This window comes from Odontesthes bonariensis, chromosome 19 (genome assembly GCF_027942865.1).
Source record: "Odontesthes bonariensis isolate fOdoBon6 chromosome 19, fOdoBon6.hap1, whole genome shotgun sequence".
Lineage (NCBI taxonomy): Eukaryota > Metazoa > Chordata > Actinopteri > Atheriniformes > Atherinopsidae > Odontesthes > Odontesthes bonariensis.
In genome coordinates, this window is record NC_134524.1 from 6,978,173 (window position 1) to 6,992,899 (window position 14,727).

General features: G+C 41.7%; 1 protein-coding gene across 3 annotated transcripts in view; it reads left to right on the forward strand.

Moving 5' to 3' along the window:
• The first annotated feature begins 565 nt into the window (after window positions 1-565).
• Window positions 566-14,727, forward strand: part of LOC142369018 (programmed cell death 1 ligand 1-like) — a 145,062-nt gene continuing 130,900 nt past the window's right edge. The window contains exons 1-3 of one of the 3 annotated variants that reach the window (XR_012767493.1): window positions 566-882; window positions 1,014-1,376; window positions 2,506-3,255. Coding sequence is in view for 2 of the 3 variants with exons in the window: in XM_075451240.1 (XP_075307355.1) it covers window positions 792-882; window positions 1,014-1,376; window positions 2,506-2,759 (708 nt within the window). In the remaining variant the exon portion in view is untranslated. Of the gene's footprint in view, window positions 883-1,013; window positions 1,377-2,505; window positions 3,709-14,727 lie in introns of those variants that run through there. The other 2 variants (XM_075451240.1, XM_075451241.1) reach the window with 2 other exon arrangements.

Below are 14,727 nucleotides of genomic sequence, written 5' to 3' on the forward strand. Positions count from 1 at the left end.
TCCCCTTTTTCCCAGTGTGCATATAAAAGGTTGATATAAGTTGATAAAAGTTGCTTATTCTACTCAAAAATACTTCAAAGCTGCTTCGATCTGGAGTTTTTGTAAAATCTTTGGTCTGTGACTTCAAACTCAGCGACATTGTCTTTAGATGTGAGAGGGTGTCAGGAGTTAGTCTTTAAAAGTCTTTAAAAGTCTTTTTTTCTTTTTCTACCCAGGAGCTACAGTCAGAGATTATTTCAGCCTTGGTTCTGTTGCATTTCCTCTGAGGTCTCAGGTTCAGGGTAGTGGTGTGCAATACTTTAAATTCAGTGCAGATCAAATAGGGTGTTCGGGTGTCTTATTAAGAAGAAAACTAAAAGTAATGAAACTCATTTTCATTCTGCTTTTCAACTAGTTTGAAGGAAACTGTGAAAGTAGAGCTGAAGGTGCCTGATGTGGCCTATAGCCTGGGAGATATAGAATAGAATAGAACTACTTTGTTCATCCCAGCTGGGAAATTGCTTTGCATTGCTTTGCATTGCTTTGCATATCTGATTAAAGGGAGAATTGTAAGTGAATGTGAATGCTTGTGTGTCTTCCTGCACAGACTGAAGGCTGCCTTACTGAAAGCTGTCCTGCTTTATTCCAGCTGTTTGGCTCCGCCCCCTCATGCTGCTACCTTTCCTGCTGAGCAGCAGTTGATCTCATTGAGCCTGCAGTCAGCTCCTGTCTTGTGGTGGATCAGAGACAGAAGAGAGGGTATGTGTTTCTCTGCTTCTAGCTGTTGATGATTGTGTGTTTGTGTTTGTAAAATGAGGCGACTCTTCACCTCTGTCTCCTCTCACAGGGAGAAGATGATCTGCAGGATCCTGCTGCTCATCATCCTCACTTCATGTGTCTGTGGTCAGTTTCCATCTTCACTTTATCAAGTCCAAACACTTTGATCATCTTCTGTGTTTGCTTAGATAGTGCAGATCATTGCTGCCACATGTTACAGAGTGTCTGCTCCTCTCTGTCCCTCTCTGTCTCCTCAGCAGCAACATTTGTAGTGAATGTGCCACAGAGCTCCTATCAGGCAGAGGAGAAGCACAGCATCACTCTGGAGTGGACGTTCCCAACCAAACCTGACAGCTCCTGGAGCTCCCTGTATATCTTCTGTGAACTGATAACTGATCAAACAGTTTCATTCTTGTATCGTGTTTATGAAGGTGCTGAGGTGTCAGAGTCTCAGGATGAAGAGTTTGCAGGACGAGTCCAGAGTGACAAAGACGCCCTCAGAGAAGGACGACTCAGACTTAATGTGTCCAGACTCAGGACTGAGGACTCTGGTCTGTATCTGTGTGCAGTGAAGAATGATTATGGCTCCGGCTCTGGAAGATGTCGACTCAGCGTCAATGGTGAGTTCACACAGTAGATTTAATCTTCTTAATATTTTACTAGGGCTGGGCAACGATTAAAATATTTAATCTAATTAATCACATGATTTCCCTGATTAATCACGATTAATTGCATTTGTACGCAGAATCCAAAAATGAATCCAAAAGTAGTGTATAGCTTTTAGCATTTAGCTTTATTTTAAATGTGCTGCCATATGAATGAAAGTGCCATAACATTTGTTGTGCAAACACACTTTTAACATCAGCATCTTTCTGTAGTTTTTATGTAGAAGCCTCGCTCCACTGTCTGTTTCCTTGAATGACTTGCTGCTATCAGTTGTGTGTTTTGCCTTTAAGTGATATTTTAGACTGGAACTACTACGCTGAGAAGACAATTCAACTTGGCAGTGTTTACAGATGACTTTGGTTCTGTCGACTCCGCCGTCTGGAAGAACTTTAAAATGAAAATGGCCGAGTAAAAGTTCCGTACCCTTCTCCATGTTTGGTGGATCCGCCGATTACTTTCTTTTCCGGTTCCGCAGCAGACAGCAACAGACTTTTACAAAATAAAAGCCTGTGATCAACAGACTTTTACAAAATAAAAGCCTGTGAGCAACAGACCTTTACAAAATAAAAGCCTGTGAGCAACAGACCTTTACAAAATAAAAGCCTGTGAGCAACAGACTTTTACAATAATAAAATAAATAATAAAACCTGTGCTAATGCGCAATAAAATATTTATCGGCGTTAAATAATTAACAAGTTAACGCGATAATAACGAGTTAACTCGCCCAGCCCTAAGTTTTACTGCTGGTTCTTGTTCATTTAGAGTTTTTCCTGCTGAGAGTTAACATGAGATTTAAAGCTCAGATGTTCCAGTAGTTCGCCATGAAGAACCACTACAGAACTAACACAGTTTATCCAGCTCAGAGTTTAAAGCAGCTGAGAACCAACTGTCTCTGTTTGTGCTGTTTTGTTGCTCATACAGACTCGTACATATGAACAGTATCCACAACATTTTATTCTGTGTGCACACAGAATCCAAAACTCAAAGCAAATGAAGAGAAAACAGACAAAATGCAGCAGAACAGTTTGATGAGGAAAATGTTTTCTATTCCCATAAATCACCTTCATTTTGTGTCCTTTACAGCAGCTGCTGATCTCTCCCAACCTCAGAGACCGACTGAGAGTCCACAACCAGACAGACCAGGATGGATCATCCTCTATGCTGTAATGGGACTGATAGGAGGAGTAGCAGTAGTTCAGCTGATCAAACTCGTCTTGCGTCATTGTTTCCCTAAATCCACCTCTTTGGATTCTTCTTCTCTGATTCTAAAAATAGAATCAGAGAAGAAGAAGAAAAGGCTCCATTATCAGTGGCTGCTGCAGCTTAATAACTTCTAATCAGTCCAGCAGGGGGCAGTAATGCTCCTCACACAGCTGATGTGTTCATTGACATCAAACTGTGCAGGTTCACAGGAAGTGAAGTTTTTCTTTCTGATGACACAAACAGTGTTGCAGTTCTGCATCGATCCACAGTGATTCTGCAGCATTGGAGGCACTTTGTTGTCTGAAAACTGTCCAATTTCTGACCTTCAGTCTGTTCATAGAATGAGAGAAGTGCCCGTTCTCTGTCCCGCTCAGAATCCCTAACATCCATCTTCACTTGAAGCGGTTTCCCAGATGCATGGTCCTTCAGTTTATTCTCTTTGGAAATGTTGGTTCTTTAATGTGACTCCAATCTAGACATCAGCAGCAATAAGGCTGAGACACGCACAGTTAGCATGTTATATGCAGATACATGAACAGTGAACAGGAAATGATGAACGCCTGAAACATTTGATGAATTAGAATAAAAAAAGAGTCTTGAACTAAATCCCAGCTCAGTCAAAATACTCAGGTTTGCTTTATTTTGTAAAGATGCTCGTTGACCTGTCCTGAAAAACAGTTTTCTAGAGTTCTGTGTGTGCTGTTAAAGAGTAATACCACGAGTTACATGTGGATGTTAGCTTCACTGTCTTTGTAGTCCATATCCTGTTTAGTGGTAACCTGTTGTAAGTCTATTTGTGAATTTATACATGTTGAGGTTAACTCTATATACTGTCTTAGGGTGCCATCTACTGATCATTTAATGTTACTGCCAGCTGGATTAGACTCAGCTGTTAATTCATTATATAGTGTATGCTGTATAGGGTGTTACACAGTAATTAATACACATTTTTATACCTTTATTTCAGATGACCACACACATACACACGCACTTAAGCACATACTGCAGACCTGTATCTTGTAAAGCCTTTAATGCTGTTATTCCTCTATCTGCCACTTGTTCATTAAACTTGTTCGGACTATGTACCTGGAGTGGGCCTTTCCTTCTGACCGAGGACGACTCAGCTGAAGCCTGATCGGTGCAACAATATCACACAGTATAATTGTTGCATCTTCAACATGTCGACCAATTAATTATTTCTCAGGTTGTAAGGTTAGTCTGTCACATGGCCGGTATACATGACGACATGACCAAGTATTAAGAAGCTTAGCTGCAGGTATTGAAGATAAACGAAGGCAGGTAAACTTAGGAGGGTCTAAGGTGAAGAGAGCAGCAATTCAGTTTGTTCAAGAGGGGGAGAAAGTTAATAAGACGATAAGGAGGCACGGCAGCTTGGAGGATGCTTGTGATTGGGAGATGCAGGTAGATTTAGGAAATAAGCTTGTTGTTCCCCAGGAGATAGCCTCTACAAATCTAAGGCCTGATATAGTCTTGTGGTCTAGGAGTAGAATGAGAGTCTATTTCATAGAGCTGACTGTTCCTTGGGAGGAATTAGTAGCAGAAGCATATGAAAGGAAAAAGCTTAGATATGTGGAGTTGGGGGCAGAAGCAGAGCAGCGAGGATGGAAGGTTAGAATCTGTCCAGTGGAAGTAGGATGTAGAGGATTTGTTGCTTCCGAGCAGCAAACACTGTAACAGGTGCAGCTATCGCTAGGTGGCTAGGGAGTGCTCGGTCTGCTCTTAGGTCTGCACAGTTTTACATTGGACGCATTGATATCAAGGGAGGCAAAAATAGCGCCAAGCGAAGTGAGGTCTGACTTTTTCATGCAAAACGGTTTTGTGATGCAAATGTATTACTCTTTTGAACGCATATTTTTTTAAGAAGCAAAAAACGCTTTATTTTTTAAACCTCAGCCAACTAACCGGACTACTTTCGTCAACACCAAAACGAGGCTGGAACTCGGCTCACAGGACGCAGCAGGGGGTAAGAAGATGTTCATAAATGATGTTGCTGATATGGGATGTCATACAGCTTCATGTCAAAAGAGGCAAACTATCCCTTTAAAGTGTGACGAAGAAATGATCTTGTTGAAAAGTGACCAACCTATGGAACCACATTGCCCCCTAGTGGTCTGTAGAATAGAATAGAATAGAAAAAATACTTTATTCATCCCCCAACGGGGGAAATTCAAAAAATGATGTAGTGTTGAATAGTTAAATCCACACAGAGTCAGTACACTGGACAAGTTGTATGCAGTAATGCAACTTAAACGATGTCCCTTCTGTATCTTTTTGTTATTGTTTGATATCTCAATTGTTAACACAGAAAAATAACATTGTGTGGTTCGGTATTCATATGTCACAACTTTACAGATATTCATCTGAATTTTGAGATTCATAATCATCGTCTATGTCATGTTATGTGTTATTTGATGTCTTTATATCATAAGTCTATGTTATCTAGAAAGTTGTGGTGTTTTCAGAATCATCAAGACAAATGTTCTTTGAGACGGAAGTAATGGAGAAATACAGTTTCTTTGTTTTATTCAGAAGTCTTTATATAGACGCTGAACAGATCGCCTTACACAGGCACCCAGGCAGACGTCACCACAGTTTCAGGCATATCATTGGCTGAAAGAGTAGCGTAAGCCTACGTCATGCCCCGCCTCCGTGAGTCAAACCACGGAACCCGCGATCCAAAATCAGAGTTGAGTTCCAGTTCAGTTCAGTTCAGTCTGAGTCTAGTTCTTGTCTTATCTCATGGGATTCTCCCCTTTGAAACGGGGAGAGAGCAGAAAGACAATAGAATGATGCGGAGAGGATGAGCGATGCAGAAGAAGACAGGATGGAGGAGGAAGAAGAAAAGGACTCAGATAAAGATATGAATGAAGAATGAAGTAGTCTAAAGATCAGCGGCGTCAATTGAGCCAAAGTTAAGGTATGGCAAGGTCACTATAGTCACGTGACTACAGTATCAATAAATATACAATAATCACCACAAAAGTCTGCTATGTAGCTTATCTGTGTGCAAATGCAGTCTCACTCACATAGCCGCTAACATAACAATGGACTCGTCTCCGTCTCCCTGTTAGCATTAGCATTAGCATTAGCGGTGGAGGTGCTGAAGTGGACAGCCTCGTTAACAGCCTTCACTACCTGGTCCTCCTTCCTCTGCCGCTGGGGCAACACTGGACCCATCATCACCTGCCCTTTTTTGGTGATAAATAAATATAAAGTTTTCTGCTTTCTTTTCATATTTTACATTAATTAGCAAACAACAAATCCCACTAATAACATCAGCTTTGACCTTCAGGCTCCGTCATCTCATCATGATACTTAGATCAATTGATTGTGTTGTTCAGAATTTCATTTGTAGTTCATTTATATGTATTAAATAATAGAATAATGAATACAAATTGACACAGAGTAATTCCATAAATTCAGAAGTTTGCTGTGTTATGGGTGGATTTAGTGAAACGACTACTCCAGACGTGTATAATCAGCTGAACTACTGCTACTCCTCCTATCAGTCCCAGTGCAGCATAGAGGATGATCCCTCCTGGTCTGTCTGGTTGTGGACTCTCAGTCGGTCTCTGAGGTTGGGAGAGATCAGCAGCTGCTGTAAAGGACACAAAATGAAGGTGATTTATGGAAATAGAAAACATTTCCCTCATCATCAAACTGTTGTTCTGCTGCATTTTGTCTGTTTTCTCTTCATTTGCTTTGAGTTTTGGATTCTGTGTGCACACAGAATAAAATGTTGTGGATACTGTTCATATGTACGAGTCTGTATGAGCAACAAAACAGCACAAGCAGAGACAGTTGGTTCTCAGCTGCTTTAAACTCTGAGCTGGATAAACTGTGTCAGTTCTGTAGTGGTTCTTCATGGCTAACTACTGGAACATCTGAGCTTTAAATCTCATGTTAACTCTCAGCAGGAAAATCTCTAAATGAACAAGAACCAGCAGTAAAAATATTAAGAAGAATGGGCCTCATGCAAGAACATTTTCGTATTTTTATTCTAAATTTCTCTCACTTTTTTCGTAAGGTCTCGTACGTACACGCCACGTCAGATTCAACAAGCGCTCTTAACTTCGGAAAAAGTGTGTAAACGACCTGCGTAAATGATGAATCCCACTCGTGCGTATCTAAGTTCACGTGCACGAGGATAGTAGATTTGCATACTGCACGCCCTAAATGATACCATATAAGTCTGTGCTTCCTCTCTCCTGTGCCAGGAAGTGTTGAGTGTTGAGTCATGAGAACGGCATCAAGGCGCAAAAAGAACAACTTTACGGGCTCTGAGACTGAAGTTCTGCTTTCAGAGATCCAAAAAGGAAAATCTGTCATTTTTAGCAGTGTCAGCAGTGGAATTACGGGACCTGCTAAAGCGAAGAAATGGGAAGCAATTACGAGTGCTGTTAATACCATGTCAGCGAAATAAAAAATAAATGGTTTGATATGAAAATGGCTTTAAAAAAACGTCTCGCCATGGCCAGGCGATCGATGACTGCAACGAAAGCCGTGCAATCAGTTGTTGCCTCATCATGATGGCACTATGATGGGGTGGTCTATGAGGGGGGTCTTCTGGCACCTTCTGGTCTGGCTGGGCTGGTTCAGGTGGAGACCCTCGTTCATGGCGCAATATTGCCGCCGAGACACACCCACCTGGCCTTCAGCTCAGTGCGCTCCACGACAGCACGGGTGCTTTGATGCGTATATGTCTCGTGCTCCAATTATGATTGGCAGTCCAGCCACGGGATGAAAGTCCCTCTTAATTTGTACTTGTTGGACAGCGGTGTGTGGGAATCTGATGTACCATGGGTGATAAACTGATGAGAGTTTTGATGACCAAGGGGAGCGCACGACTCACAGAGGACTGGGGCACCCCCGATCTGTCTCCAGTCTCCCTCTGAAAGGTTCCAGTGGCCAAAAATCCAGGGGTGGTAAGGACCTGGGCGTGAGGTGGAATTGGGTTTGATCGGCGTGTTTCTCTCTGGAGTCGTGGCTCTAGCAAGCTGCATATTTACAGCAGCACAGTCCTTGGCAATCTTAATCGCGATGTCAGCCATTTTTCTGTCTCCACACGGTCTCTTCAAGAGCCTGACGCGCTAAGGCATCCGAAAGTAGAAAGACAGCCGCTGGTTACGCTTCCCATTGACCTCGTTATATACAGAGTCAAATTAACTTTCAATTAGTGCATAATTTAAGTCAAACAGAATAATGTCAGCATAAGTATAATGTATATTTATTTATGTTTTCTTCAAAGTAATTAAATATACAATCCATTAGTCAAGCAAACTTGATTGGAATAACAGCGGACCATTTTACGAAACTCCTACGACAGCTCTGGATCACTCGTAAATTCTGTTCGTACCTGAAAGAAAACGTAAAATACGAAAAGATTGGTGAATGCGCAAATTCTCTTAAATCACTCGTACGGACGATTTAAGAACAAATCTGTGCGTACGAACAGTTGTTGCATGAGGCCCAATGAATCTACTGTGTGAACTCACCAGTGACGTTGAGTCGACATCTTCCAGAGCCGGAGCCATAATCAGTCTTCACTGCACACAGATACAGACCAGAGTCCTCAGTCCTGAGTCTGGACACATTAAGTCTGAGTCGTCCTTCTCTGAGGGCGTCTTTGTCACTCTGGACTCGTCCTGCAAACTCTTCATCCTGAGACTCTGACACCTCAGCACCATCATGAACACGATACAGGAGTAAATCTCTGTGATCAGTTATCAGGTCACAGATGATATACAGGGAGCTCCAGGAGCTGTCAGGTTTGGTTGGGAACGTCCACTCCAGAGTGATGCTGTGCTTCTCCTCTGCCTGATAGGAGCTCTGTGGCACATTCACTACAAATGTTGCTGCTGAGGAGACAGAGAGGGACAGAGAGGAGCAGACACTCTGTAGCATGTGGCAGCAATGATCTGCACTATCTAAGCAAACACAGAAGATGATCAAAGTGTTTGGACTTGATAAAGTGAAGATGGAAACTGACCACAGACACATGAAGTGAGGATGATGAGCAGCAGGATCCTGCAGATCATCTTCTCCCTGTGAGAGGAGCCAGAGGTGAAGAGTCGCCTCATTTTACAAACACAAACACACAATCATCAACAGCTAGAAGCAGAGAAACACATACCCTCTCTTCTGTCTCTGATCCACCACAAGACAGGAGCTGACTGCAGGCTCAATGAGATCAACTGCTGCTCAGCAGGAAAGGTAGCAGCAAGAGGCTTTGTGCTGCAAAAGCCTGAAAATGGACCATGTCATGCGTGTTGTTTTTAACACTGTGAATTTTATCCAGAGCCAGAGGACTTAACAACAGGCAATTCTACGCTTTTTTTATTGGAAAACAACATTGATCATGGCCTTCCCTATCACACAGTTGTGCGTTGGTTGAGCCGAGGCGCAGTGCTCAAACATTTCTACAAATTACGCACAGAGATAGCAGAGTTCATGCAGGGTAAAGGGAAGCCTGTGGTGGAATTGGACGACCCAGACTAGACCAGGGATCTTGCCTTTTCAGTGGACATTACCGAACACCTAAATGTGTTGAATGTTACTATGCAGGGCCGCAACAAACTCGTCACAGAGTATTATGATAGTGTTTGTGCTTTTCAAAGTAAACTGGCATTATGGAAGACGCAGCTCTCCAAGTGCAATACAGCCCACTTCCCCTGTCTAAAGTCTCAGCCTGTCAATCATCAGAGTATGGACAAGTTCGCAAACTTGCTTTCTGGACTCAAGCATGAGTTTGACAATCGATTCACGGTTTTTACTGAACTGGAAAAGGAATTTGCGCTTTTTCGCTCTCCATTCACGATTGACGCTTCCGAGGTCCCAGAGACGATCCAAATGGAACTGATAGAACTGCAGTGTTGCGCACCGCTTATTGATAACTACGCATCTGTTGCAATCGATTCATTCTATCAATCCTTGCCACCACAGTACCCAATGCTCATGGCCTTTGCAGGTAAAATACTTTGTATGTTTGGGACAACATATTTATGGCCTTTTCCATCCATCCATCATCTTCCGCTTCTCCGGGGATCGGGTCGCAGGGGCAGACTCCTCTGGGAGCAGCGGTTCTACTCCGAGCCCCTCCCGGATGACCGAGCTTCTCACCCTATCTCTAAGGGAGAGCCCAGACACCCTGCGGAGGAAACTCATTTCGGCCGCTTGTATTGGCGATCTCGTTCTCTCGGTCACTACCCACAGCTCGTGACCATAGGTGAGGATAGGAACATAGATTGACCGGTAAATCGAGAGCTTGGCCTTCTGGCTCAGCTCCTTCTTCACCACGACGGGCCGGTGCAGAGCCCGCATCACTGGAGACGCCGCACCGATCCGCCTGTTAATCTCCTGCTCCATTCGTCCCTCACTCGTGAACAAGACCCCGAGATACTTGAACTCCTCCACTTGGGGAAGGATCTCATTCCCAACCCGGAGAGGGCATTCTTTTCCGGCCAAGGACCATGGTCTCAGATTTGGAGGTGCTGATTCTCATCCCAGCCGCTTCACACTCGGCGGCGAACCGCTCCAGTGAGAGCTGAAGGTCACGGCCCGACGACGCCAACAGAACCACATCATCCGCAAAGAGCAGATAGAGTTAACCGCAAAGAGCAGTTAATTGATATACATTCTAAAGTGCAATGTCCATATTTGAATAAGTTTTATTCATTTTATATAATAAGAAAACAGATGAGCAATCCTTAGTTTTGCACTATGTTTATGGTAGTCAATGAGGTGTTAAAAGATCCCTTATGTAGTCTGTAAGTCAACTGAGACTGTATTAGGCAGTAATAACAGCTACGGGAATTGCATATTGCTGTAAACTGACCTTTATTTAGACTTTAGGTATAATGTAAACAGGACAAGAAAATGCACTGGTTGTAAATTGTATATGTGTTGAATGAAGAGACGCAATCTGGAGAAAGAGTGTTACTGTGTTTCTTGCTCTTAAGACTCCACCTTTATTTTACAGATTTAATTATTTTTGTTATTGTGGTCATCGTGCCCGAGACCCGTAACAATTACAACAACTAATGTTGTCTTTTACTTACTGTTTAATTAAACATTTAGTTCTACGGTGTTGATGTGGCGTTAATAAACATCTGTGAAAAGAACCGGAGTCTCGCATCCAATCAATGGGCATGGAGATGCAATAGAACCAAGGCTGAAATAATATTGACTAGCTCCTGGGTAGAAAAAAAAAAAAAAAACTGGTTTCAGTTCTGGATGCTGTTGGTCAAAATGCACCTTGCTTCACCTTCATTAGATAATCTTGAAAAACCTTGAGAAAGACTTTTAAAGACAAATAACTCCTGTTTTGATGGATGGGGGGGGGGTTCACAAAACATGATCATGTTTTGTGAAAACGAAACATTTCACAGTTCAGTTCACAGTTGTTTTATAAAGTCTGCATCTGTGTCCTTTCCCTGCCTCGTACCTTTGTGACAAACAGAAACTGGGTCCTGAACAATGTCACTTTCATAAAACAAGTGTAATGACCTATGATAATATTAAACATGTCTGATGTTTATTGCAATTAAAGATGTGAGAAGACCTCAGGTTTTTTTGTGTTGAGGAACCTTTAGCTGAAAGTAGTTTTTTAAAGTGTACTACAAAGTATACTTATTTTATACTAAAACTGAGGCAGTATACTTTAAGTTTACTTTTTATATACTATATTTTATATACTTAAGAAAAGTACAGTGAAGTATACTTGGCTTATACTGAAAAGTTTAAAGAAAAGTCTAAGACATTAATACTAAGACTTACACTTATACTTTAATACTAAAACTTATACTTGTACTTTAGTATACTTTTTTACTCATTTCTGCAACACAGTACTAATACTTAGTTTATCTTGATCCAAGTACAGAATGAGGACTTGATTTCATAGAGGCTCTTTGTTTTTTGAAATGCACCTTTAATGATTTAAGCATGTATTAATAAATACACTGGCCCTCATTTATCAAACTTGCGTAAGACGAAAAACGTGCGTAGGTCGTGTGTACGTTCTTTTCTGCGCAAAGGTTGGCATTTATCAAATCCATCGTGAGCGCAGGAAAGATGAAATCGCCACGACAGGTCTGAGGCCGTGTACGCACTTTTCCATTTTGACTTGCGGTGACTGCAATACAGCAGCGTCACTAGTGCGTGCCTCAGGAGTCGCAACAAATCCCTAGGTTAAAATTACAGACTTATCACTTTAAAGAAGGCCCATGTTTTATTTGACTTCAACATAAATATAAACATAAACGCAAATTAAATAAATTAAACAAGTACAACTCCGTAATTGGAAGAGTGATGGCTCATTATTCAACCGTGCACCCTCACACCGAACAGGAGAGGCGCATACGCGCACGCGTGCCACTGTGGAGAGGTGTATAGGGCTCCTAAAGCTGGATCTGTCTCTCGGCTGCGGGGGGAACCCTATACGCCCGAAAAGGTATGCAATAATATTATTGCATGCGGGGATCTCCATAACATTGCCCAAAAAAATGGAGTGCCATTTCCAGATGTACATCCAGAGGACCCCGTACCCAGAGATCCCTTCCACCAGCCTGCACAGCCAAGAGCGCTCAGGAGGAGAGAGGAACTTATTCAGCTATTCTGACTTTTGGTAAGCATTCTGTTATTCAAGGAAAAAAGAAAGGAGAACAAGGATTTCTTTCAGCATTTATTCTGTGACTTCAGTGTTTAATTTATGTCTTTCAATGTACTGTCGATAGATTGCATGGTGTGTGTTAAAGCCATCATCCACTTCACGATCTCTGTTTGTCTTTCTAGGACCTCTGTGGTTAACACGGCTGGCCGGTGTGACGCTGCAGACCGGGGGGCAGAGGCAGAGGCTTCGGATGTTGACGGGGCCGCGTATTCGTCGCGCGGGTCAGGTTGCCCGGATGCCACTTCGGATTCATCTGTGAATGAAAAATATTAGTTTGATTAGGAAACTCATTTGTGTTGATTATTAAAGCAACTGTGTTATTTAAACGTCTTGGGTGTGCAGTCATTCTTACCATTCTCGAGCTCTGACATGGGCCCATCAGTCAAGTCTCCCTGGCACGCCCGATGAGGACGTATAGCTCCGATCAGGCCAGCCACCCTCTCCTCCAAGGCACTCAAATCCAAACCTGGATCGGAGCCCCCCCGTTTGTGACATGCTGCGTCGGAGAGCTGCGACCTTCTTTTTTTGGCCAATTTCATATCACACTTCTTCCTGATCTTATTGGAGAAAAAGTAAAACATCGTTCAATTTTAGATTTCATTTAATCTGGAGTTTATCACATTTTATTGACCATCACATTAGGGGAAAATACATACCTGTCCGGTCTGCGATTTACATCGCCAGCTGTTGACAGCCGTCCCAGCTGTCAACAGCGTTGAAAGCATTTCTTTGCCGCCTTTCATCTATCGATGTCGCAAATTCTAGAGTTGCGGCCTTTTGTAGAAGGCGTGGTTAGGATCATTACGATGGATTTCAGCCGCCGGATTTATCAACAGCCGCTCGGTCTTACGATGGGATTGGTGTGGTACGCATGTTCTGTAAATCTCACTTGAGCCTCTGCGTACGACGAGTTCTCCGCTCATATATACGATGCTTTCTACGACGGCTTGATAAATGAGGGCCACTGTGTGGTATCTTTTAGAATGTTATATAAATATATCAAACTTGTTATCAACATTCTGTCTTGTGTTTATATAGAAACATTTCAGGTATACAAGTATATAAATATGGGACTGATGTAGTGTAAGGGTAAGATTTCTACCTTTCATGTGGGTGACCTTGTATAAAAGGTGCTTCAACTGACCTCATCTGTGCCATAAGTTGCTTTGTGTTTGCAGTGTAAACATATGCCAAATGCATAAACATAAATAGTACACTACAAGTAATTTGCTAAGCAAATTTACAAGTATACGTAAGTTACAAAATAGCAAAAAATAGTATTTTTCTGTTTTAGTTATTCTTAGTTCATACAAATAAACTAAAATGTGGACTGGAAGTATATACCTTGTACACTAGTAATATATACTACTTGAATATGTACTTGAAAGTGTACATTTTTAAACTTAAAATTACTTTATAATGTATACTTAAAGTATCATTTTAAAAACTTAAAAATGTTCCAAATTAGTCTGAAGAAGTATTAAATTAGTATAATTTCTAGTACACTACAAGTACATGGTCCATAGTATACTTGCTATACTTATACTTATACTTATACTTATACTTATACTTATACTTATACTCAAGCATACTTAATAAAATTAAATTCAAGTATACTACTTTTTAAGGGTTATCCTGAACATTTTCCATTTGAACAGCTTCTTATCCTGAACATGTTCCAGGAAAACTGATTCTATTCAGATCACACAGTAAAAGTAACAACTTTACTTTTCCAAACACAGAATTATTGTCAGAACAGCAGCAACAAAGACTTTCTGTGTCAAACATCTGAACACATTACCTTCTCTCCTCTCCTTCTTCCTCTAGAACATGAAGCTGTTATTCAGGCAGCTCAGAAGTTTGGTTTGTCCGCAGCTTGCTGAATAAATAGTGAATATGACCCATCAGAGAAGATTTAGATCCATTAAGTTCTGCTGGAGCTGTGATGCTGTCTGTTGGACTAACTGAGGCTCTGATTTCTGTTGGAGCTGTGATGCAGCGCTTCTAACAGAGTAAACATCTGTCAAATCTTTTCTTAAAATAAGAAATAAAGTGTTTTACAACCTGAAAACATGTTATTTAATTTCCTTCTCTGGTTTCAGTTTTGTTAAAGCTTTATTAAACACACAGCGTGACACAAACTGTTAGCCCGATTCTTTCATTGGAAGTCCAAGAACAAGCTGGAGAAATCTTAAGTTAAATAAAGTATTTATTGTGGTCACATGTGAAACTCGGAAACCATTTCTATTTCTATTCATAGAATCAGAGAAGAAGAATCCACAGAGTCCTCTTAGTCTCTACTCAGATGTTGGTCCTCTCTGTCTTTCATCCAGTTTGTTTGTCTCAGTTCATGAAGACAGTCTGAGAGGTGAAAAGGTCAGAGGTCTGTCTGGATGTGCAGGAAAAGCAGCTTC